Source organism: Castanea sativa, chromosome 4 (genome assembly GCF_040712315.1).
Source record: "Castanea sativa cultivar Marrone di Chiusa Pesio chromosome 4, ASM4071231v1".
Classification (NCBI taxonomy): domain Eukaryota; kingdom Viridiplantae; phylum Streptophyta; class Magnoliopsida; order Fagales; family Fagaceae; genus Castanea; species Castanea sativa.
Genome location: NC_134016.1, coordinates 34,421,680 through 34,447,450, shown reverse-complemented (window position 1 = coordinate 34,447,450; position 25,771 = coordinate 34,421,680). Strand labels below are relative to the sequence as shown.

General features: G+C 35.7%; 2 protein-coding genes across 2 annotated transcripts; one reads left to right on the top strand and one right to left on the bottom strand.

The window, feature by feature from the left end:
* The first annotated feature begins 10,294 nt into the window (after positions 1-10,294).
* Positions 10,295-14,286, top strand: LOC142630666 (replication protein A 70 kDa DNA-binding subunit B). Its single transcript, XM_075804697.1, has 12 exons — positions 10,295-10,547; positions 11,215-11,361; positions 11,469-11,687; positions 11,795-11,972; positions 12,067-12,337; positions 12,423-12,525; positions 12,610-12,734; positions 12,837-12,915; positions 12,996-13,140; positions 13,453-13,613; positions 13,716-13,836; positions 13,939-14,286. Exons 1-12 carry the CDS (start codon positions 10,411-10,413, stop codon positions 14,137-14,139), a joined length of 1,887 nt encoding a protein of 628 aa, XP_075660812.1. The 5' UTR covers positions 10,295-10,410; the 3' UTR covers positions 14,140-14,286.
* A 1,158-nt stretch (positions 14,287-15,444) lies between these two features.
* LOC142632090 (glycerophosphodiester phosphodiesterase GDPD6) lies at positions 15,445-24,836 on the bottom strand. The gene is made up of 8 exons (XM_075806508.1): positions 24,568-24,836; positions 22,813-22,991; positions 22,103-22,286; positions 21,782-21,856; positions 19,503-19,612; positions 18,693-18,911; positions 16,891-17,046; positions 15,445-15,821 (listed from the first exon to the last, which is right to left on the bottom strand). The coding sequence occupies exons 1-8, from the start codon at positions 24,581-24,583 to the stop codon at positions 15,579-15,581; spliced, it is 1,182 nt and encodes a 393-aa protein (XP_075662623.1). The 5' UTR covers positions 24,584-24,836; the 3' UTR covers positions 15,445-15,578.
* Between the last annotated feature and the right edge of the window lie 935 nt (positions 24,837-25,771).

Here is a 25,771-nt window from a genome sequence, read left to right as displayed (position 1 = left end):
AAAAAAATTGTCATACAATGAGATATTATTAATTAAGGAGTGAAGAAAGTAGAATTCCAATATCACCATAAAAAAGTCAGAAATAAGAAGAACTGGTTAGTTTCAAGCAGCATCTACACTGTGTACTTTGTACCAACTTAGGCATAATACAGTGTATTTAACCACCTCATGTCCAATATGGATTTTTAATGTATGCATTTTTTTAGTGATATCTATAAAAATTTTGGAGGGGACCTTATGGTGCTGTGCATTTGATCAGCATTTACAGAACTAGGCACAGACACATAGTATTTGCAAAAGTTTCCACTCATCATTTGATTCATTTAAATAGCTTCATACATGAGAGAGAGAGAGAGAGAGAGAGAGAGAGAGAGAAGGGTGGGGGAAACTGTAACATACAAAAGTGACAAGATTACTGTGACCAAATAGTAACTTGGTGGAGTTGATGTCATTTACCCCAATAGGTTTGGTCATAAATTAACCTACATGATATATGACAGTGGATATATAAAAAGCAATCTTACTTCAGTTTTGCAACATCTAATAACACTGGCAGGAAGATCTCTTTGAACTTACAATGAACGAATACAGTCAAACCTCAGCATACCTTGTGACGTAGGACAACCACACTATTTCAATGGAACAAATAAACAACAAAACAAACCTTAGAAGTCAGCACCTAAGGGCCGCTTGGAGTCGGCACCAGTGTAAAAGAAACACACATTTCTTTTTATTATTCTCAAAACTATCTTACAATAATCATAAAAAGTGCTTAAATAGCTAACAATAAAATGTATAAAGAAACTCTAATTATGAAATGCTCGGGCTTGCTTAATTTCAAGCCTAATAACTAACAGGCTCCATCCATAAGGCCACAAGTTGGGTCGTCTTCTTTTTACTTTTCCTCTCATACATGTGTAGAATTGGGGGCTTATACTTGTGTTCGCACCAACTCCCCCGGGTGAGATTGTGTTCGCACTATCTCCCCCGAGTGAGAAGAACTCGACCTCGTCGAGAGGAAATTTGAAGAGGTATGATAGTACTCCAGCAAGTCAGGATTCAGTCGATGTAGCTCATCTCGAGTAATCCATGTGCAATCAGAATCTAGTCGCCCTCGCCACCGAACTAGGAAACGGCGAACTCCTCCATCCTTACTAGAAACAATCTGCTAATCTAAAATAGCATCAATAGATTCTTTATGTGCATAGGGCAGATTTAAGAATAAAGAGGTAGGAATAGGGGCATCAATAGGATCAAGCAAAGGCTCATCAAAAGGGGTATCAAGAATAGCTGTGGGGCTTTTATAAGCAATTAGATCCTCAAAATTAAAGGAGAAGCTAATACCATAATCATGAGGAAGGTCAATGACATATGCATTTAGGCCTATTTGTTTCGATACCTTGAATGGTCTGGCACTACGAGCCTGCAATTTCTTAACGGTCCTAGAGGAAAACCGTTTAGGTTGAATTTGAACCATGACATAATCCCCTACCTGAAACTCTACATGAAGCCGATGAGAGTCAGCATGAATTTTATATTGAGAATTACTTACCTGAATTTTTTTGCGAATCTCATTTGCAGATCATGAATATGTCGTGCAAATGCCTTAGCAGATTCGGAAATCCTAACATGTGGGGACATGGGCAAAAGATCTAAGGGCTTCCTAGATATATATCCATGCACAACCTCAAAAGGATTGGTGCCTATAGACCTATTGACAGAGCTATTATATGTAAGTTGGGTTGTAGGAAGAATTGAATCCCAATTCCGATTTACTTCACCCACTAGACACCGAAGGAGGTTGCCTAGACTACGATTAACCACCTCAGTTTGACCATCAGTTTCAGGATGAAATGTCATGGAAAATTTCAATTTGGTGCCTACTAAATGCCACAAGGTCTTCCAAAAATAACTCATGAAACGAACATCCCTATCAGACACTATAGTTTTGGGAAGACCATAAAGTTTGATAATCTCATCAAAGTAGAGCTTTGCAATCTTAGAAGCATTAGAGGTCTTAGAAAATGGTAGGAAACGAGCCATCTTAGAGAAGCAATCAACAACTACTAGAATAGAATCATGCTTCCTAAAGGTGCGGGGCAAACCTAACACAAAGTCCATACTCACATCCTGCCAAGGGCGATCTGGCACAGGTAGAAGCGTGCACAAGCCAGTGTTTTGCTTACGATATTTGGCTAGTTGACATATACGACACTGACCAACTATCTTGGCAACACCCCTCTTAAGACCAGGCTAATAGAATTGACATTCCACTTCCTCAATTGTTTTATCTTGGCCAAAATGACTGAGGGATACATAACTTGTTGGCCTTGAACAAGTAACCATCTTGAAGTGTATAATCATCTAGGATTAGCCGTGAGGCATTACTTAGGCTAGTGTAGAGCTCCCTAAAATCTGGGCATAACTCATAGTCATCCTTGAGTCATTCAAACCTAGTAACCTTAACACTCATGATTGATAGCAAAGACACCCTTCGACTTAGTGCGTCAGCAGCCTTATTCTCAACTCCCGCCCTATGTTTCACCACAAAGGAGTAGCATTGCAAAAATTCAACCCAACTTCCATGCCTAAAATTCAACTTCTTTTGGGAATGGAGATAGTGCAAAGCTTCATGATCAGAGTAGATAATAGATTCTCGAGACAACAGGTAATGGCGCCAATGCTAAAGAGCTCGAATAATGACATAAAATTCTTTGTCATATGTGGAGTACTTTTGTTTAGCATCATTCAATTTCTCACTAAAATAAGTAATTGGGTGGCGCTCTTGGCTAAGTACTCCCCCTATACCATTACTCGAGGCATCACATTCCACTTCAAAAGGCTTGGTAAAATCATGGAAACACATGATAGGTACCCTAGTCATCTTTTGTTTTACCTCATTGAAAGCCTTACCAGAAGCTTTAGTCCAAACAAACTCCCCTTGTTTCATGCAGTCAGTGATGGGGGACATAATGGTACAAATCCCTTGATGAATCGGCGATAAAAGGAAGTGAGCCCATGAAAGCTCCGAATTTCATGGATATTTTTGGGCTTGGGCCAAGCCACAATCGCTTAAACCTTTTGGGGGTCGATAGAAACTCCCTTAGAGGATACTATGAAACCTAGGAAGATGACTTTATCAATAAAGAAAGAGCACTTCTTGAGGTTGCCATATAAACTCTCCTTCCTAAGGGTAGTACAAACTTAAGTTAAGTGGTCTAAGTGTTGCTCCCTAGACTTATTATAGATGAGGATGTCATCAAAGTACATAACCAAGAATCTCCCCATAAAAGGCTTGAGCACTTGAGTCATCACTCTCATAAAGGTACTAGGAGCATTAGACAATCCAAAAGGCATGACCATCCACTCATATAAACCATCCTTCGTCTTGAAGGTAGCTTTCCACTCATCATCAGAACGAACCCTAATTTGATGATAGGCGCTTTTCAAGTCTATCTTGGAGAAGATCTTTGCTCCAGCCATCATATCCAACATGTCATCCAACCAAGGGATAGGAAAACGATATTTCACAGTGATCTTATTGATGGCACGACTATCAACACACATCCTCCAAGTTCCATCTTTCTTTGGAGTTAAGAGTGCAGAGACTACACAAGGACTCATGCTTTCACGAAAAAAAACCCTTTCTATGTAGTTCTTCTACTTGCCTTTGCAACTTAGCATGCTCTGCAGGGCTCGTCCTATAGTGAGGAAAGTTAGGTAAGGCCGCTCCGGGCACAAAATCTATGTCGTGTTGTATGTCACGCATGAGCGGTAAATGATCGTGGAGTTCCTCAGGGAAAACATCCTTAAATTCCTAGAGCACTGACTTCACTTCTTCAGGTTGCTCCTTACGGGTCTTTCCATGAAGTTCCCTGGCAACTAAGACAAACACAATGGATTCTTGAACTGCTACCCTTTCAAATGCCTTTGGGCTTATGATGTTTAGGCCTTTCGCCTTTGGTACTTCTGTCTTCTTGCTTATGTCGATTGGCTTAGGTTTCAAAGCATTAAGCACAATCTTCTTACCTTCAAACACAAACGAGCAAGAATTGGATTGCCCATAAAGGGTGACATCCAAATCATAAAGCCAAGGTCTACCTAAGATAAGATGCCCTACATCCATTGGAATTACATCACACCATATTTCAGCCTTGTAGGTGAGGAATTGAAGTGGGACAACACATCTTTCTTTTATGGCTATGGAGGAAATCTCCACCCAAGAAACTTTATATGGGTTAAGGTGTGTGGTCAATTTCAAGCCTAGGCGGGAAACAACGTTAGAGGACACTGCATTAATGCAACTCCGACTATCTATAATAACCTTGCAAGTTTTGTCTCCACACTTAGTGTAAGTTTGGAAGATGACACTCCTTCGCCAATCATCAGTGCCCCTCTATTCTGCTAAAGCACACCTTACCACATTCATTCTAGGGATACTAAAGACGCTTTTGGAATCATTAACTTGGGGAGAGATGGTTCTAATGCACACAAGGTAGCTAGGATCATCTTCCCATTCTGCCTCAACATCTTGGATTTCTTTAACATTTGGATCATACACCAGCTCCTCAACATCTTCTACCTTTTCATTATCCTCTTGAATGACAAGGGTCCTAAAGGGACATCTAGCTGCGATATGTCCTACCCCATTGCACTTGAAGCATTGGAGGCGAAAGCCTAATCTTGAAGGCTCAAGCCTAATCTTGAAGGCTCATTGATCACACCTTTTCCCTTGTCTTATTTTTCTATCGGGATGCTATTAGGGTTGACCTTAAGGGGTAAGGCAAGTCTAGATTTGCTACCAAAAGGTTGAGGGCTAGTAGGAATACTTCGAGCTTAGAACGCCGCCAAAAGATGGATGTGGATGCTAATTCACAATTCCTAGCAAGGTCATATGCTTCTCCTAAGGTAGTGACTCCTCGGGTGATAATCAGTAGATTAGCATTTAAACCTTTCTTGAACCTATTAAGTGTGACAACCTCTTCCTCAACAATTCAAATTCGCCTCTTGAATTCCTTGAATTTCTCTATATATTCAACCACAGGAGCAGTGCCTTATTTTAGGCGATCCCATTTCTCAAGGAGGAAGCTCCTATAAGTTGGAGGAAGATAATTCCTCAAGAGTGCATCCTTCATCTCAAGCCAATCAGTAATGGAGGGCTCACGTCGTCGCCTAAGGATTTCCTCAAGGTCCTCCCAAAAAAGGTCGGCTCTTCCAATTAACTTCATCCTGGCATACCTCACTTTCTTATTCTCAGCCCAATTGTAATAGTCAAAGAATTTCTCCATCTGACGTAACCCATTGGTGAAAACCTATGGGTTTAGGCAGCCATCAAAGGTGGGTGCTTCTATCTTTTCCTTGGACATCCTATCATCATAATCCCTAGGGCCATTGTGATTATAACGATCATGTTCAAAGTTTAGAGCCCTATTAAAGTAACCGTGGTTATTTGGCCTAAGCATGTTATCTCCTTCATGGTTAATAGTCTCTATTTGATATGCTTTAACTTGCTCTACCCTATCCAGTAAAGCATGGACACTTATTGCTAGGTTTTCTATGGTTTGCTCTAAGGAGGGCCTAGGCTCGAAAGTGGATTGATGTTCAGGGTTTGACATGATGCGACCACTACGTAGATGCATGCAACATTATATTTATGAATGTAGTTGAGATTCCCAAAAAAATTCAATTAACCAATTCTCAATATAAAATCAAGGTTAAGCAAGAGTACGTGTAGAGACTAGATCAAAGAATCAAAGGAATAAATTGCAGTTAAGTAATGACAGTGTTCACAATATTGAGAGATGGCCTAAATAAAAGTTAAATTCCAATATGCTCCACAATTAATAATGAGAATCAAATATTTCAAAGAAATTGGGTTATGTCTTTTTTTTTTTTTTTTAAATTTTAGAGTGAGCACTAAAAGAAAGCACAAATAATGAAACAGCTAACTTGAGAACAAAATGGGTAGGCCAATGGAGTATGGTGAGATATGCATATAAAAAATATAAAGATAATATTTTTCAATGAGACAAAATTAAACCCACCAAAAGAGAGTAAGAGTTGTACCCTCGTTAGTGGCCAACTTATTGCACTAGACAGTCACGGGCAAGGCTCCTCAAGTGAGTGGATCTTACTTGGACAAAGTGGACCTATGGAGAACAATTTAAGGGCCCAATACATGCAATGGCCTATCACAACAACAATAATTTCTTTATTCTCCTTTTTTTTTATAATGAAAATAGCAAAATACAAGAGTCAAACACGATAACCTAAAGAACAATAGAAACTCAAAGCAAACAAAACTCAAAAGAATTTAAAGGGTTGTCTTTGCGATGAGAGTCATTGGCCGGCATGGGGAACCAACGCCTGACGGCAGCATGAAGGAGGCACAGACAATGGTGGTGTGAAACATGGAGGACCAGTGGCGGCTTGTCTCGAGTCATAGCAGCGGTGGTGGTTCTGCAATCTCAGCTTCGTCAACCTTAGCGGTGGTGGGTCAAGGTTGACAATGGGTCTTGGCGTGGGTCTTGGCAGCAGCAGTGGCTCGTCAATCTTAGCGGCAGTGGGTCGAGGTTGATGATGGGTCTCGACGTGGGTCTCTTCTTTTTCTCCCTTTTTTTGTTTTTTTGTTTTTGTGGGTTGTGGTTTGTGGGTTCTGGAATCAGAGACGGGCATGGATGGTGGTCACCGGCTTGGGAAGGGTCACTGGCTTCTCTATTGGCTCTGGGATGAAGAATTCGTGTGGCCAAAGGGGGTATATGGTACGGATTGGTTCAGGTTCTGGTTTGCAAATCTCGTGAGGTAAGAAATTGGGTTGCTGTGGTTTGCAAATCTCGTGGGATAAGTATTTGAGTAATGGCATGTCTGGCGGTTGATTTGTTTTTTGATGGTGAGTATGGTTGTGAATTTGGGTTGCTTGCAAAAAGGGGTGATCGAGTTGGGCTCTGATACCAAATTGATGTAGGACAACTACACTATTTCAATGGAACAAATAAACAACAAAACAAAACTTAGGAGTCAGCATCAAGTAAAAACTGGAGTCAGTACCAGTGTAAAAGAAACACACGTTTTTATTATTATTCTCAAAACTGTCTTACAATAATAAGAAAAAGTGCTTAAATAGCTAACAATAAAATGCATAGAGAAACCCTAATTATTAAATGCTCGGGCTTGCTTAATCTCAAGCCCAATAACTAATAGGCTCCATCCATAAGGTCACAAGTTGGGCCGTCTTTTTTTTGCTCTTCCTCCCATATATGCGTATAATTGGGGGCTTGTACCTTGTGTCCGCACCACTTTGACAACTTGAACCTGCAAAAGATAAATGAGCAAATATTAATGTAATTCAACCAAAAAAATCAAAGTAACATACCAGGAAGCAACCAATGCCCCTGGTATTAACTGCATGTTGTTATCATATTGAAAAGGTTTTATTTGCACCTATGAATTGTGTCATTTGTGTTTAGATTTCCTCACCTGGGATTTGGAGGTTTCCCACTTTATGGACAAAACAATAACGCTATGTTTGTTTTAGCATTAACGTTTTCTATAAAATAGTTCATTTTTCAAAGAGTATTTTCTAAAAAACTATCTCATTTTCCAGTGTTTGGTAACAACCTTAAAAAAGAGCTTATGAATGTTTTCTAATGTTTGGTATGCAATTCTTTTTTAATATTTCTTATATAATTTAAAAGATGTGTATTATGTAAATCAACTAATGTAATCAATATAAATAAAAAATCAAAAATGAATTTGGTTTTCATATTAAAATTTTGACAATAGATACAATCAAAATTAATTAGTTATCAAGTTTTCATGAATTTTACCAATCATCTTGCACATATATATAGACACTAATGTACATATATATGTGCCCCCCCCCCCCCCCCACACATATATATATATCAACTATTTGTCTATATATATAAAATTGATAAAGGAATACATCTTCAATAAGTACAAATAACAATAACTTTTAATTGTCTACTCTTTTTGCTAGTACACTAATTGTTTACTGTGGTCAACTACAAGACTTCAATATTATTCTAAATTATGTATTTACATAATATATCATCACTGCATAGCATCTGCCAACAAATGCAATTCTTCTCAATAATTATCATTCATTATATAACAATATTATTAGTCCATGGTAAAGCTTGTCCGATGTAAAAGCAATTTAGAGCCTATAGGCATTATGTTTAAATTTTTCATCTTTTTTGTTGTTGTTTTTACACATTTATGTACGAAAAAGAAGTAACTTCTGCCTAGAATCCATCAAACCGAAAATTTATTAGAGAAAAAATAAAATCAAGCTTGAAATTCAAAGCAAAGAATTAAGATTTTGGTAGAGGAATGAAATAATTACTGCTACAAATTTGTTCTCCTTTGCAAGTTGAATATGTATTATTTCACTAAACTCAAAGGCATTACTTAACCCAAAATTTCACTACAAAATAGCCTATGATCAATAACAATATTTTACTTTTTATTATTATTTAGGATGACCACTTATTAGTTTGTATTAAAAGGAAGACAAAAACAATATTTTCAAATTATTATTGTTTTTATTTGGTTAAGTAAAAAGGCTATAACCGAATCAACCCAATCCATCCCAACTTGCTCGCACTCTATTTAAGTGGCCGTTTGGTTGGGCTTTTAGGGGCTGAAACGCAACTTTATGTAAAAGCTGGGTTGCTTTGGGCATTTGGTGAAGCAAAAACGCAACTTTTGGGTAAAAGTTGCATTTTGAGCCAAGGCAAAAACGCCCAATCCGTTTATGGAGGTCTGAAGGTCCATAAACAAAAAGTTCAGCAGCGTTTTCAGCTATTCGTTGGGCGAGTCCGAAAATTACCAAATTACCCTGACCCTCATTCCTCTCATCTCATCTCTCTGCTTCGCTGGGTGAATCTTCTTCCTCTTCTTCTGTTTTCTTTGTCTTCTTTTGCGTATTCTCTGCTTCTTCCTCTTCTTCTTCGTCTTCTTCTGCTTTCTTCGTCTTCTTCTTCGTTCGTCTTCTCTGATTTGTATGTGTGTGGGTGGGTGGGTGTGTGTGTGTGGAGGAACTGAAGATAAGAAAGTGAAGGAAAAAAAAAAGAAGTGAAAGAAAAGGACGAACTAAACATGTGGAGGAGAAAAAAGTGAAAGAAAAAAAAAGGAAAAAAAGAAGAAGAGTTTTTGGGTTTGGTTATGCAACGTGGAAGAAAATATAATGAGTAAGAAGACAAATTATTTTACATTTTTTTTTTTTATAGTTGTGATGTTATAGTATGTAGTGGAGAAAAAATTGTGGGTACTAGAACAACTCATTTAAAAGATAAGTGTTAATAAAATTTTATTTTACAAAGATTAATTTTAAATTAGTATTGTAAAAATATTGTGACATTTTATTATATCTCTAAACTTCTTAAGTTAGTGCTATTTTTTTTTAGAAAAAAAATAGTACTATTGACAGAATATTTTTATAACAATTTCATAATAAAGTTTATATAGTAAGTTATTATTAGTTCTCATCTAGACCTACTAGTGACATTTTTTTTTCCTACTATTAGCAACTTGTTATATATACTTTTTTGTGAAATTTTTGTGAAAATATTGTGTCCATAGCTTGCATTAAAAGAGATAATTAAAACAAAAAATTATTTTTATATAGACATTGTCCTTTTTAGTAATTTATCCCTCAAACTGCCACTTCTATAAATGGTAGCGAAACACTCAGCTTTTTCAAAAAGCACTTTTTAACAGTTTTTACCAAACACTCAGTTTTTTGAAAAATTAATTTTTCATTATGCACTTTTTAAAAACTCAACTTTTTCAAAAAGCCTAACCAAACTCACCCTAAGACTACTTGTAAGTTTGTAACCGAACTAACCCAACTCGTTTTCCATGCCCAAGATTCAAAATTGTTAATTGAAACATAGGCCCAACCAACCAAAAAAAAAAAAAAAAATCCATTTTAAATATCCCATATGCTGACGTGGACGGCCCACAAAAACACAAAGCCAATAAAGAAAGAAAGAAAGGATAAAACTGGAAATTCGAACCCCCTTCTTTTCCAGCGAAAAAAATACAATTGGCGCCAGCTTTAAAACTTCAAAAAACCCCCAAAATCCGAAAAAACCTTTGGCGCGTAAAAAAAAAAGTAGAAAAATGAAAAGTGAAAATACAGCGGCGGGACAAGAGAAGAGAAGTGAAAAAAAAAAGAGTAAAAAACAAATTGAATATATATATATATTTTCCCGCCAAAAATGACAGCTACAAAAACTTCATTACCTCCCTCTCTTTTTTCTCTCTCCCTATCTGACCATCTCTATTCTTCTCCTCTCTCTTATTCTTCTTCTTCTTCTTCTTCTTCTTCAGATCAAACAAAGAAAGAGAAAAAAAAAGAAACACCAAAATCATCAGATCAGAATGGCGAAGTGTGTGAGTCCAGATGCGATCTCGACTATACTGGCGAACCCATCGCCGGAATCTTCCTCCGATGTCCCTGATATCGTCGTTCAGGTCATCGATCTCAAGGCCACCGGTGCTTCCGGTAACCGTTTTATGTAAGACTCTTTTAAAACTCTTTCTTCTTTTTTTTTTTCTCCATATTTTCTATCATTTTGGTAATGGAAACAAATACATAAAAGAAAAAATTGTTATCAGATTTAACCAACCTCTTTTAATTAATTAGTATTAGTATTACCAGTTTGACAACGAATGTTCTTGTCTGGTTTTTTCTTACTCAATAAGCTTGCCTTACAAAGCAAATTGAGCTTCAAATTTAGGTTTGAACATTTGGGTTTTTTTTTTGTTGGGTCAATATGTTAAACAGTAGTGTGATAATTTAGATTGATTGGATTTGGGTCAAGCTAAGTCATGGTTTAATTGATAGGTGGTAGCAAAAAATTTACTATGAATACAAAGCAAATTGAGCATCAAACTTAGGTTTGAGCATTTGGGTCAAGCCAAGTTATGGTTTAATTGGTAGGTGGTAGCAAAAGATTTACTATGAATACTAAGCAAATTGAGCATCAAACTTAGGTTAGAACATTTGGGCTTTTTTTTTGGGGGTCAATAAATTGAACAATAATTTGAATTGATTGGATTTAGATCAAGCCAAGTCATGGTTCAATAGGAAGAGGTGGTAGCAAAAGATTTACTATTGAATATATATATGAATTGTAATTTACTTGGAGCTTAAGAAATTTTTTTTTTTTTTTTTGCTTCTAGGTTTACGGCTAACGATGGAAAGATGAAGCTAAGGGGAATTCTCCCAACAAACATGAGTTCTGAGGTCATGTCTGGAAATATTCAGAACCTGGGTCTGATTCGCATTCTTGATTATACTCTCAATGACATTCCGAATAAGCCCGAGAAGTAAGCATAGATTCTGACAAGAATTGCCTTGTTTTAAGTTATTGGTCTTTGCAAAGCCTAATTGCTAATTTAATGTGTGGATTTTGAAACTGTTTTTGCTGTCTCAGGTATCTAATTGTCACGAAATGTGAGGTGGTTTCTCCACCGCTTGAAATGGAGGTCAAATCCGAGGTCAAGAGTGAGGAAACTGGTATTGTATTGAAGCCAAAGCAAGAAAATGGGATTAAGAGTGAGGTAAAAAGTGAAGTGCCTGGGATTTTTTTGAAGCCAAAGCAGGAAATGGTTGCTAAATCAGCTGCTCAGATAGTACATGAACAGCGCCAAAAGTATGTGATCTTGTTTTGTGATATAATCTAATAGCATGTGCTATTTGATTCTTCTAGTTTTGTGAAGTATGTGCACTAATAATCTCTTTTCTCTTTTGGAAATTTAGTATGGCCCCAGCTGCACGGATGTCAATGACGCGAAGAGTTTTCCCTCTGGTGTCATTGAACCCTTACCAAGGTAGTTGGACCATAAAGGTTCGTGTCACGAGCAAAGGAATTATGCGTACCTATAAGAATGCGAGGGGAGAAGGTTGTGTCTTCAATGTAGAGTTAACAGATGAAGATGTAAGCCTAAAACAAAAATCTTTGTTTAAAATGTTACATTTCCCATTTAAATAAATCATATTAGTTATACTTTGCTATTGGAATTTTGTTTCAGGGCACACAAATACAAGCAACAATGTTCAATGAAGCTGCAAAGAAATTCTATGACAGGTTTCAATTGGGGAAGGTTTATTTCATTTCAAAGGGGAGTCTAAAACTTGCTAATAAGCAGTTTAAGACGGTGAAAAATGATTATGAAATGACCTTGAATGAGAATTCTGAAGTAGAAGAGGCTAGCAATGAAGAAACTTTTGTTCCTGAAACAACATTCAATTTTGTCCCAATTGATAGTTTAGGTCCTTATGTCAATGGGACGGAGCTTGTGGGTAAGATCACACTCTTACCATTTGTGTTGAATGGTTTTGTATTTTCTTTTCATGCATAATGAATGTTTATGGCTACGTATTTCAGATGTCATTGGTGTTGTTCAAAATGTCTCCTCTACAATGAGCATTCGGAGGAAGAGCAACAATGATACTATCCCAAAGCGTGATATTACTATTGCTGATGAGACGTGAGTTTATACTGGGTGCTGACTGCTATTTTTTATGTTCTTGTCTTGTGTGTTATATTGAAACTATGAACACCTGAATTGCAGGAAAAAGACAGTTGTGGTCTCCTTGTGGAATGACCTTGCAACAAGTGTGGGGCAGGAATTGCTGGATATTGCAGATAAATCACCTATAGTTGCAATTAAATCCCTTAAAGTTGGGGAATTTCAAGGTAAAACTGGTTTTAAGCTCAATTCAGTTGCAACTATTGGTATTCTCTAGAAAGAAAGGAAAATGGGGTTCAACTCATTATGTATGCTCTACATGTTTTTAGGTGTATCTTTGTCAACACTGAGCAGAAGTGTTGTGCTTATAAATCCAGATTTACCTGAAGCAAAGAAGTTGAGATCCTGGTATGTAATTGCCAGAAGGCTATCGCTCTCTTATTTTGCCTTTTAGCTGTGATTTTTAACTATAGTTTTTTTATGGACAGGTATGATTCTGAGGGTAAAGAAAGTTCAATGGCATCTGTTGGTTCTGGTATGAGCCCATCGTCAAAGAGTGGTTCAAGGTCAATGTACTCTGACCGGGTCTCTCTTTCTCACATACTGAAGAACCCATCCTTGGGTGAGGAAAAGGTATTATATCAGGAGCTCTTCACTGTTAAGAAATTTCCTTAAAAGAATTTGATATGTGATGGTTTCATTAAAAAATAAGTGTATACAAGTCCCTGTTGAAATAGTATTTTTCTTTTTTATAATTGTTTAGTATGATTAGAGTGGTGATGATAATGTTTTTCAAAAGGGAATGTCTCCATCTATGGAAATTTTGCAATGTTTTAAAAAGTTCACATATTGTCGCAGTTTAAAATTAAACAACTTAAGGTTGATTTTGTCTTGACATTAAACATTCAGTTTTAGTGATCTGAACTTTGTGTTCGCATTGGCTAGCCTGTATTTTTCAGCGTTAGAGGATACATAAGCTTCATCAAGCCTGATCAGGCAATGTGGTACCGGGCTTGCAAAACTTGCAACAAGAAAGTGACAGAGGCTTTGGGGTCTGGGTATTGGTGTGAAGCATGCCAGAAAAATGATGTAGAGTGCAATTTAAGGTGAGAGTTGGGAAATTTGACAACTAGAATCAGTATAAAGTTCAATTTGCTTAGGGCTTCTAGCCTTCTAACTTTAATTTTGTTCTTTCTTTTTTCTTTTAGATACATAATGGCAGTCAAAGTTTCTGATGCAAGTGGTGAAGCCTTTATATCTGTCTTTAATGAGGAAGCAGAGAAAATTGTTGGGTGCTCTGCTGATGAGCTTGATAAGTTGAAATCAGAGGTAAACCACCAATAAAATAATTGACTCCATAAATTTAGTATGTAAACAAAAAAATATTTGGGAACTACTTTCTAATTCTTTTCACCATTTTGATATTTTCAGGAGGGGGAGGAGAATCCATATCAACTAAAATTGAAACAAGCCACTTGGAATTCTCATCTTTTCAGAGTTAGTGTTGCTCAGAGTGAGTACAATAATGAGAAGAGGCAAAGGATCACAGTCAGGGCTGTTGCTCCTGTTGATTTTGCTGCTGAATCAAGATTTTTGCTTGAAGAGATCACAAAGATGAGAGCTTCTAAATAGGGTAGTTTCGTCTATTTAGTACTATTATGATGCTGTTTAGGCAATATTCCTCTAGATCACCTTGAATCTTAAGATGAATTTTCCTTCAAACCGTTCCATGTAATATATGTTTCTCAAGATGATTAATACAGGTGCTTTTGTTAGATACTTAGGATGCACTTGAAATGTTTCTATTACTAATTTCTCATATAATGGTTGGATGCTGCTGATATATCAATCTGGACAATGCATAGTGCTCACCTATACAAAGAGTCTGATATTAAGCACTGAAGAGCTGTAGTCATCTTGTTTTCTAGGGGAGAATTGTGAAAATCAAGTTTTACCAAAGAGCAGGTGATGGTCATGATTTGCTTTCGTTGCTCTTAAATGGTGGCATACTTGGTTTTGAGAAATTGTGAGTACTTGGTTGCTAGTTACAAAGTTAGCGGTGTCTCAGTCATGAATTAATGGGATTGAAACCCAGTTATTTGACTTGTAACCGCATCATATGGTTGCTTTACAAATGCAATATCATGCTTTTGTTTTAACAAATTAAATCTTTAGCCCATGTTAAACCCCTAAATATAATGTTATTCCCCTTATGAAAATCCCTTTATTTATTTATTACTTTGAAATTATAGTGACCAAACTTCACTCAAACTGATAATGATTTCAAAATTAGATCAAGATCCTCTAGAGTTTTCTAACACATAAGAGTTCTCTTAATCTTGATCTTTCATTTATAATAAGAGGTCCAAATTATGCCATGTCATTGAGGCAAGTGGCTGTTATTGCTTTAAGGGTTTTGTTAATAAATCAATGACATGCCTTATCACCACATTTACTCTACTCTTCTTCAACTCCTCTCCTTACCTTTACATCTTTCTCTTATCACTTCCTCTCCTCCCACCCGAAACTTTTAAATATGGTAGTCATGTCCCCTAATGGATCAAAGAAGTGGTGGTTTTACATTGCCACTCCTGATTGAAACTACAAGGGATATGCTATTTTTTAGAAAGCAGTCCTTTTTTTTATGGGTGACAAAAACTGAATTATGAGGCCCATTTGCTTAAGTCCCAAGTCCATCTCAGAAAGAGTATTCTATAGAAACCAATCATGGAAACATGGGGCACCATAAGCTTCACAATTCCATTGTCAAGGCTTCAAGAATAAGTCTGAACAACCCCAAAAAATCAAAGATTATATAAAGAAAAACCTTCATTTTACTAGATTGATAAACAAACTGCTTTTTCACAACCAACGTGCAACTGGAGCACTGGCCAATTACAAAACTGTGTATTGATTATCCCAGCAGCTAACACTAACTTTTCTTAGCAAGGAAAACCACCACTCATAAATTTCCTTTATTGAACAGATTCAATAATGTTATCGTACAAAGTAATTGCTACGAAAAATTATGATAAAAATATAGTGATACATTATACATACGATTTGTATCCTCATACCCTTTCATAGGAATTGACCAACAATGCAATTTTATGCAATAGTTTAGATGCACTGCTATCACTATCATTTGAAGATTGAGAAGTCCATTCCTGATAATTATTGAGGCTTCCTGTGAAGTCTGTAAAGATTCCATCAACTCCTATCTCATGAATCCAGTAAGCATATTCCTGATATGGATCTTGATGAAAGTTGAAGTGTAAGAACTGATTCTCATTGCGGAAAGTGTATGGGTGAACCTGCATTTAAATCAACATGACAAATTGCCATTCAGCTCAAGACATCCGTAATAAATTATTAATTATGCAATTAAAGAAAGTAAAGAATTTCCAGCCAAACAAATCTGAAAGAAGAAAATGAAATTAATTAACACGTTTGGACGGTGATCTGATCCATACAAGTAAAGCCATGCAAAATGAGTATGCCTTGTTTCTGAAGAAAAGAATTGAGAGAATTTGATATGAAATGCTTCCTGTTAATTTGCCACTGTCACAAAATCTCACTGGCTTTTTGGAAAAAAATTATAAATTAAGCTATCCAGCCAATTTATGAATCCAAACGTTGCAAATTATAATCGTCAACCTTATTTACCATCTCAATTTTTTTTTTTGGAGATATGTAGATAGAGGAGGAAGGGAGAGGTGAGATTCAAACCACAAACATAGAGCATCACAAAGGACACCATTTATCTTCTCAACTTGTCATTTGAGAAATAAAGTTAGTAGAAGTTTTATGCCCATTCCTAAAGTTATGTAAGAACTTTATAAATATTTTGATGAGGCATAATTATTGCAAGATTTATTTCCTTAAAAAGATTTACATGTACAACCCATATAGCCGTTCCTTAGCCCAACTCATACAAGTACAACTCTCTCAATTTTGTTATTCCCTTTGATTGCGCCCATGACAAAAATTGGATCCCTGGACCCATTCTTCTCTCCCAGTATGATACTTGCACTGTGGTGCTACAAGGCGCTAGAGCCCATAGCACAGTGATTGAAATGAAAACTATTGCAGTGACCACTGAGTGCCACAGATCAGTGCAAAGAAAAGGCATATTCTATTCACCCCCATACAAGCTTTATTCAACATTTGGGAAGAAAGGTAAAACACGGGCTTTGTTTTTTGTGCTACACCATATGCTCTGATCAAAGATGAGGAAACTTTTAAACCAAAAATAAAGTTGAGCAGACATGTACAAAATAACAATGTGACATAGAAGAAAAAGGTAACAATGACAACCCTGAATCATTTATAATTATATTACCACCGTCACCCAGATAAGCTTTGGACAGAAGAAGTGTGTACCTGTAGGTTATGGGCGTGTGCTCTGGCAACAAGATCAGTAGGTGTTAGCTCATAATTATCTTTTACAGGAACCACTGTATCCTTCCAAGGTCCAATGCCCTCCACATATTGCTTAATGTACTGAAAGTAACTATCCGAAGTAATTTCCCAATACGACTGCATGTCATCAAAGTCATCTTATTCCATTAGAAATCTAGGCATTGAACATTCAAAAAGGAAATAAAAATCATACTGCATAAACCAGTAACTGGTGAGGGTAAGCGTGAACAAGAAACACCATGTATATTTTGGTACTAGAAGACCATGGTTTATGACCAAACAATGAGTTCTGCAAACAGTCAAATGTCTTTCAACTATTGGCTCATTACAAAATTATCTATTTTAGGGATTTTTTTTTAAGAGAGTTTCAAGTTATGGCGTCCGCTCCTGATGATAACCTTTTATCGTCAGACCAAGACACCAATCAGTTTTTGGTGTAAGCGAGGATTGAACCCCAGATCTCTTATACAACCATCAGAGACTTTACCAGCTGAGCTAACTGAAACCCACTATTTTAGGGAGTTAATGGTCAATTGTCAACCAAGTAAATAATTAAGTTATGCTATAGGAGATATATTGTTTCTTGGGTAATGCTTTACTTGATGATGGAGCTTCTATCATGTTGGAAGGGGCACTTTGGTAAGAGAGATAATTTGGAAAGCAGCACCTTTGTGCTTAATGTGGAGTCTTTGGAAGGAAAGAACAAAACTTGATTAAATTGAAGTACTTATTTTTGAAGACCCTTTATGGCTGGACATTGACCTCCACCCTTTTCTACTATGGACTTTCTAGAGTTCTTGGATCCCTTGAACTTTTGTTAGTCATCTTTGTATTTGTTTTTATATTTTCTGCTAGTTTTTGTTTTGGCTTTTCCTTTTTATACTTCCTGTGTACTAATATTGTACCCCTTTTTGCAATTTTTTATTGAATGCGGCACCTTTGTGCTTAATGTGGAGTCTTTAGAGGGAAAGAACAAAACTTGATTAAATTGAAGTTCTTATTGTTGAAGACCCTTTATGACTGGACATTGACCTCCACCCTTTTCTACTATGGACTTTCTAGAGTTATTGGATCCCTTGAACTTTTGTTAGTCATCTTTGTATTTGTTTTTATATTTTCTGCTAGTTTTTGTTTGAGCTTTTCCCTTGTATACTTCCTGTGTACTAGGATTGTACCCCTTTTTGCAGTTTTTAATTGAATTTTTATACTCATAAGAATATGGTTTTAATTAACATTCTTTTTAAGGGGAAAAAAAGTTTAATTAATTAGGAACAGTAGGAGGTTTCAGAAATCAGGGGGTTGGTGGATTCTGTTCAAAACAAGCAGTTTCTTTGGTGATTTGAAAAACATTATCTGCTTCTTTTGTATATGTGGTACGAAGCCTCAAAGCATCACAACTGCACTGAGATTGCATGTTGTTGCCTGTTTCTAACATTGTCATCATCTTCACATTTATGCAGTCTAAAACATTATTAGCTAAATGTGAGACATGTGACATTATTTGATTTTTAAATGCCACATGTTTTACATCTAAATAAAAATTGAAGGGAATTGGAGAATTCAAAGGGAGGGGATCTTTGCAAGGGACCTAAGTATGAATGCGATGTTCCCAGACCATAAGCTCACCTAGTACAATTTAATCCAAAAACTTGTAGTGCACAATAGTGTAAAAGTAATCTAATAAATTAAGTAGGTCATCCATAGGAGGGGGCTTTAGTTTGAGTAACTATTCCTGGGGAGGTTACACTAGAGAGAACACAAACCTGATTAGTGTCTTGAGTTGGCACAGTAACATCATCAATTAAGAAGATCTTGGGCAAGTCTGTCTGATTTGAAACATATATTAGTGAGGTTGGAGCAAACGACTGGATAAAGGCAGGTTGTGCCATCCACTCTTTTGACAAATATGAACCCTTGTATCCATACTTCTTAAGTGTCTCCACAAAATTATCCTCAAATCTCTTACCACCCGGCCACTTCACCTGTTGAAGGTATCAACTGATATGTTAGGGGAAATAGAATTGCTGTCTAAAAGAATGAATTAGCAATAAAAAACCAATTTCTTAACCATGATCATCTGTTATCAAGATGCTCTGGTAAACCACACCTCATGTCTTTCTTACGGAAAACATAGAAATAATAAGTGTTGTGCTTGTTTTCCATTAGCAAATATACTAGCCTCATCGTTTAAAGTTTCCAACAATGTTACAGTTTCTGCTCTCTTAAGTTAAAGTCATACGCAAAGTCTAAATCAGCGGGGAATGTTTTTGTGTTTATCCTAAGTTATTCTAGTGCAACCATGCAACCACACCCAAGGTGTATCAGCATTCAGTATGAAACCTAAAGGGTGGCCTGCAATCTTGGCCCAATATTTCAAGACAGAAAGAAAAACAAAGTCACTTTATTCAAGCTTAACCATTTTCTTTCTTTCAGTCTTTTTTTTTTTTTGGGGGGGGGGGGGGGTGTGGGGGCTTTGGTTTGAGTCATGGGTCTAATGTCAGTAAGTTTTAAAGCAACCAATAATTTCCTGCACAATCGTTCTTTGTCGTAGATTTTAGAGAGAAATAACTCACATGCTCATTGATAAAGACTGGATTTTTAATCTCCGGGTATATTCCAACAACTCTGGGTGCATCCAATGCAATTGCAATGTACTCTTCAAAGGTAATAATAGTAAACTTTCCTGATGAATACACCACAAAGAGAATATATTTAAGTATATTAATATCTAACCAGACCAAAAGATAAAGCTTGTCCTTTACAACAAAAAATAAGCACAGAAATTAAAAAACTAGATATTCCTAACATGTAGCGTATTGTATACAAGTTCTATATAATGATCTAGACCAATATGGCCAAGGTACTAGATATTCACTTAAATTTTAAACAATGAATTTGTCTTTGTGGAGGGCATGAGCCCAAAGATTTTAGTTTCACCATGGCAGGCAGAGAAAAACAGAAAGATTGAAAATAAGAGAAGGGACAAGTGATCAATAGTGAGTGCAATGAATCAAGTTTCATTGAATGAGCAAGTGGACTCAATTTAAGACTAAGTGACTCAAAACTATGTTTTGAAGGGGAATTCATCTGCTTCAATACATTATTGATAGTTAATATGCCAAACTCCCAGATAAATGAATTATTTACTAGTGCATATTAATAGTTTATTGCTAAAGAAGCAACCCAAATGGGCAAATTTTAATGCATAAATATACTGAACACAAAAACTTAATCACAGTAAATCAGGGTGCCCCTTTTCTGTACATCCTTTTAGGGACATATTTCTTCTTCTTTTTTTTTTTTTCCTTTTAAATAATGATTAACATGTCTTTCCCGCTTCCTTGAGACACACAACTTTGGCTTCCTTGTCTCGTATACTGCCAACTCAAATCAAATACTCCTAGCAGTACAACATTTGGTTTTGGCGAGGAAAGAAATAGGAAATTAAATCAAATAAAATTTATGACAAATATTGCTATGAATAAACAGTTAAAATAAGTAATGCAAAGAATTTATATGTAAAATGGTTAGTTAATAGTACTTTGTGCAAAGTAAACATTGTGCATCGACGAGTAGTTGTTCAGGAAAAAAAAAATCCAAAAAATCTATGTTCAAATCTAATCAATTAAAAAAAATGAGACCATATCTACTTTTTCATGGAGATTAGCATAGTGGGTTCAGTGGGGTGAGAGCATAATATGGGATATTAATTCATTTGGGCAATTCACATCTCCAACTTGCCTTTTCAGCTTACTAAGCTCTAGAATTAGCTGTCATTTCAGCTTGACCAAGGCAAAGGCAACCAAGTGTTAGGATCCTTCAGAGTTCTTAGGGTAACTCCACCGTAGAGTTCCAAAAATGGGGAATCAGTTGGACTGGTAATCTTAGGAAGCGGCAGATTTTGATTTTGGACTGGTCTTGTATGTGTAAAAGAAATGGGGAATCAGTTGACCACCTTCTCATCTATTGCTCTATTGCTTTTGATTTATGGTCTATGGTGTTTACTCTGTTTGGCATTCTTTGGGTTATGCCAAAAACAGTGGTGGAGCTGTTGGCTTGTTGGCAAGGAAAGTTTGGGAGGCATCGGAACTCTGCTATTTGGATGGCTGTGCCCCATTGTTTGATGTGGAGCATTTGGAGGGAGAGGAATAGCCGGCATTTTGAGGATTTAGAGAGATCTGTTTCAGATCTTAAACTCTTCTTCCTTAAGTCTTTTTTGGATTGGGTTACAGTGTTTGGCTTTCGTTCTTTTTCTTCTGTCCATGGTTTCATGAACTTTTGTACTTTATGCACTTGATTTGTTTTTGTCCTTGATGTATACTTCTTGTATACTCAGGTGACACCCCCCTTCTTTCAATATATTTTTATTACTTATAAAAGAAAAAAAGAGTTCCAAAAATCCTAGTAATTATTTTAAAATAGGTGGATGATATTTTACCACTCCATCAACATTTAAACAAGCGCTATCACCATTCAAGTATTTTATTTAAATTATCATGATGTCACAAAGTCCAATCCACCCATTTTAAAATGGATGGATATGATTTTAGGAATGCATTTTTTACTCTAAGAAATCTACTCTAATCCTGCTAACCATAGCTGAGAAAAAGACAATAAATTCTGGATTTACAGTATGGTTCTTACCAGGCACAAAATCCAATTATAACTACAGACCGAAAACATATTAATTACTGGTTGTAGCCATTGTTAACCTCTTCCAAAATTTTGCATGATATTTAGCAAATCATGAACAAAAATGACATAGAGCAGTAAATAATCTTCACATAATCAAGTGAAGTAAAAAATGGGAATTTGAATTGGTTCAAAATATTTACGACAAACAGGAACTAACCATTATATTGTTGATCCCGAAATGGATACCTCTGCTTCACCCGCAATGACTTTAGTTCTTTTATGGTGAAATCAACTGCACATAATGCAAATAATTTTCAGTACTTTCACACTTGATCAAATCTTGTAACAGGACAAAATTACAGGAGGAGAAAAATGCAATAAAGACATTAATGATACTAATAAGCACAAACACAGAATGCAAGCTTCAAGTTGGTTGGATATTCATGCATTAAGCTTGAACCTTGTCCCCATCAATACTATATGATCAATATTTGGAAACTATGACAAAACAAAGTTGAAAGCTGAATGACTTCCATACCAGTAAAAAATCCAGTGGTATTGGTTCCTTGGACTTCATAGGTCCTTTTACGATTGGCAAACTCCTTGTGTTGAAGAATATCAGTGGTATCATCAAGTGTTACATCATGGAAGGATATAAGAACGCCATCTTTGGAAGATAGGATATCGGTTTCAATGAAGTCTGCACCCTCTTCAATAGCTCTCTGCAATAAACAGTAATTTTTATGGTGTAAATGTAATTTGAGAACAGAGAATAGGCTCATCAAGTTAATTGAGAAAAATACTTCCAATGGCCATACTTTCACATCCAGCAGCGGCACCTCATATTAAATTTACATATTTGGAGAAAACATTGAAATTGAGCATGATTCTACACCAATTCGGCAAAGTATACATTTTTATTTGGGTAAAAATATACATGATATTTTCACACACACACACACACACACAAATGACAAACACAGACATGAAGCCAAAATCTCTATATTGGCCATGCCCCCCAAAAATCTCACATTTTTAGATACATGCTCAACTCTAATTGGTGTGGACTGAAATACTGCGTAACCAACCAATATGAATAGGATCGTTAAAAGAAATGTGAAATTGGAATTTTTGAGCTCAGTGATTTTAATCTGCCATTCATCATGAACTACGCAATCTCAAGATGAGACATATGAATAGAATGGTTGAAAGAATATATGAATTTCTTTGATGGGCATGGCCACTTACCTGGTATGCAGGAGCAGTTTCTTCAGGAATCTCTCCATTTGAACCTCGATGTGCTATGTTATATGGACGAGAAGTTTGTAGGGGCTTTCTAGTGCCCTCAGCTACTTTACTAGGGAGTGGATAGAAAGGCCGTGCAACACACCCAACAATGAGAAAGAGAAATACCAAAGGGGAAAAGCCTGCCAGGTGGAAAATACCAAAATTTAAGTATCAAATATGTTACCTAAGAATCAGATAGAAACTATGATACAACTGACACAAACTGTTTCATATTTCCACACATTAGAAAAAAAATAAAGAATGTAAACAATTATCAGATTTAAATATTTATATTGTATAAAAAAGATTGATCTGATAAAGTCACCATCAAATAGCAATACATTATTTCAAAATAGTTAATAAATTCTAGAAATGAGCATTGATCCACACATAGTCTGCATATGGTCAGCTTTCTATTGTCAGCCAGGATTTGAAATGGGCCATGCCTCAAAATTTCATCAATGAAATAAATGAGACAGCACTATAACCACATAAATAGCATATCTTGATGGCAATTTACAGCCAAAAAGGCTAAAACACATACACATACTAGAAATTAATAAAATGATTGTTCAATTACAGCAATAATCTTTAAGGTAGAGATAAATCATCATTCCTACTGAGATCTATGACAGTTAGACAAATAATATTGAGTTGAAAAAAAAAAAAAAAAAAATACTAAACTCAGGTGTGTCTTAACTCCAAATCGTTGGGTACTCCTAGTTGTGTGCGTGTGTGCCTGTATGTAATCCATAAAAATTCTTTGGTATTCTTTTACATCAGAATTCAGTCTTGAAAAGATATCCTAGAATAATGAAAAAGGGGGCTTGAAAATGGAGGTCAGTCTAAAGGTATAATTCTTAACCTTAACCAAGATTTTTGAATGAAAGTCGAAAACAAAAAGGAAGGTGAATTGGTTGGGCATATGAAGCTTTTCTCCCAATCTGCTCTATCTTGGGCCTAATTGTCTTATTAAAGGACATCATTAAGGACCCAAATTAGTGAATTACTTGATAGCTGTAACAAACAGAACATTTAAGCATGGAGGACTACTTATAGCAACACAAATGCATATCTATGCCAAAACAATGTGTTGAAGTATTTCCCATACATGAGTATCAGAAAACCAGCTGTCCCATTCAAACTAGCTTCAAAATAGGCATCTAAAATTAGACCCTGGTCATCAAATTTTTATTTTTATTTTTTTATTTTCATTTGGATCAGTCATCATTTGCCTATATAGAAAAAGAACTGCAGTAGTCTTCCAACTCAGAACCCATCTCCTAAAGAAGCAAAAGGCACACATTCTCTGCAATGATCCCCCTTTTGTGATCATATAACAATCATGGTATGGCATGTTATACTAAACTCTGAGAGTCCATAAATATCATTCCAGAGAAGCCCAGAACCAATATCTACCAAGCAGTGAATTAGCACACTTTCATTGGCCCCCCCCAAAAAAAAAAAATCTAATCATATGCAATAACATTTGTCCAAAAATAGTTCAAACAGAAAGTCAAACGTCAATACCAAAAGAAGTAATTAAAACCAAAACTAGGAGATTAAAAATGCAACCATTAAACAAGAACAAGAACAAGAAAACCAATATCAGAACCATATCCAACCACCCAAAAACATCAAAATCACATAAAAGAAGATAAAAATCTACAAAACCCAGTAATTAATCATACACAATAATGATCATATGAAACTTACAGGGTGAGAGAGCCATGGCACTGACCCTGCTTCTCTCTTATCTCTCTTTGTGCTGTGTTGCTTGACTTTGTTTTTTGTTTTGGGGTTGTGTTTCTCAGTTCATATGGGACTTCGAATAATAGTAATGGGCTTGTGTCAATGTCTATGTCAAAGAAGGTGGCTGTTCAACAAAAAAAAAAAACGTTGCAATAAGCTTCACGTGTAGCAGAGAGGCTTTATATTAGGTTCTTGTTTTTTTGAGTAGAATCCTATCTTAGGTTCTTTGTCTTGGAGAACTGGAATGTGCCTACTACTATACATAATCTAAGAATATTCTTTAATTATATTCGCCTTTTTCCCGTTAATTAGTCTAAGCCACTATAATAATAAATATTTCATTATCAATAACAATACATTTCAAGTATATACTTATTTTTTCATTGGAGAAAAATTTCTCCAACTTTTCATGCATTGATTGATAAAATCATTCGGGTGTAGTTTTAGACTTTTAGTCACATTATTTATCTAATAATAATCTACACTACTAATAATAGAATTTCCAGTTTGGATTCATCATTTTGCATATTAAAATATTTCCACATAAATTTTTAAACTCTTTAAAATACCTATATCTTTTAGTTAAATTGTAATTTTAAATTTAAAAACACAAACTGGTTGAAAAGATAATTTACTATTTTTAAAAAAGTCGTTAAGTTTTAGGGTGTATTTCTTTAGAGGTGAAATAGGGAGGATGGAAACTTTGGAGAGAAAATAGGAAGGAAAACTTTTTTAAGTGTGTTGGGCTAGGTGGGGAGGAAGAAAAATAAATAGTGGGCCCATGTGTTTTCTCTTCGGGTCCACCAAAAAGTTTTCTCTCTAAAATTGAGAGAAAACTAAGTGAGAATAAATTTTTTTTTAATTGACAAAAATACCTATATGCACACAAGTTGTCTTTTTTTTTTTTTTTGGCAGTAACATTGCCTTTTCTTTTTTTAGGATATTATTTTTATTTTTTAATAAAAATGGATGATTGCTATTTTTTGTAGTTATTTGTCACTTTTTTTTTTGTTTTAATTAAGTATCATTCTTCAACAAGGGTATATGAGTAAATTTATGCAAACTCATTTTTTCCATCATTCCACTTTTCCACTCTCAACTAAACAAAAAGGAGAGAAAATAAAATATTTTCTATTCACCCACTTTTCCACCCTCCCATTATTTTCTA

Coding starts and splice junctions, on each gene's coding strand:
- LOC142630666 (XM_075804697.1), top strand. CDS start 10,411: ATGGCGAAGTGTGTGAGTCCAGATGCGATCTCGACTATACTGGCGAAC. Junction 12,526..12,609: donor ATTACTATTGCTGATGAGAC/GTGAGTTTATAC, acceptor CCTGAATTGCAG/GAAAAAGACAGTTGTGGTCT. Junction 12,916..12,995: donor GCAAAGAAGTTGAGATCCTG/GTATGTAATTGC, acceptor TTTTATGGACAG/GTATGATTCTGAGGGTAAAG.
- LOC142632090 (XM_075806508.1), bottom strand. Junction 18,912..19,502: donor CAGTCTTTATCAATGAGCAT/GTGAGTTATTTC, acceptor TACCTTCAACAG/GTGAAGTGGCCGGGTGGTAA. Junction 15,822..16,890: donor CACACGCCCATAACCTACAG/GTACACACTTCT, acceptor ATTTAAATGCAG/GTTCACCCATACACTTTCCG.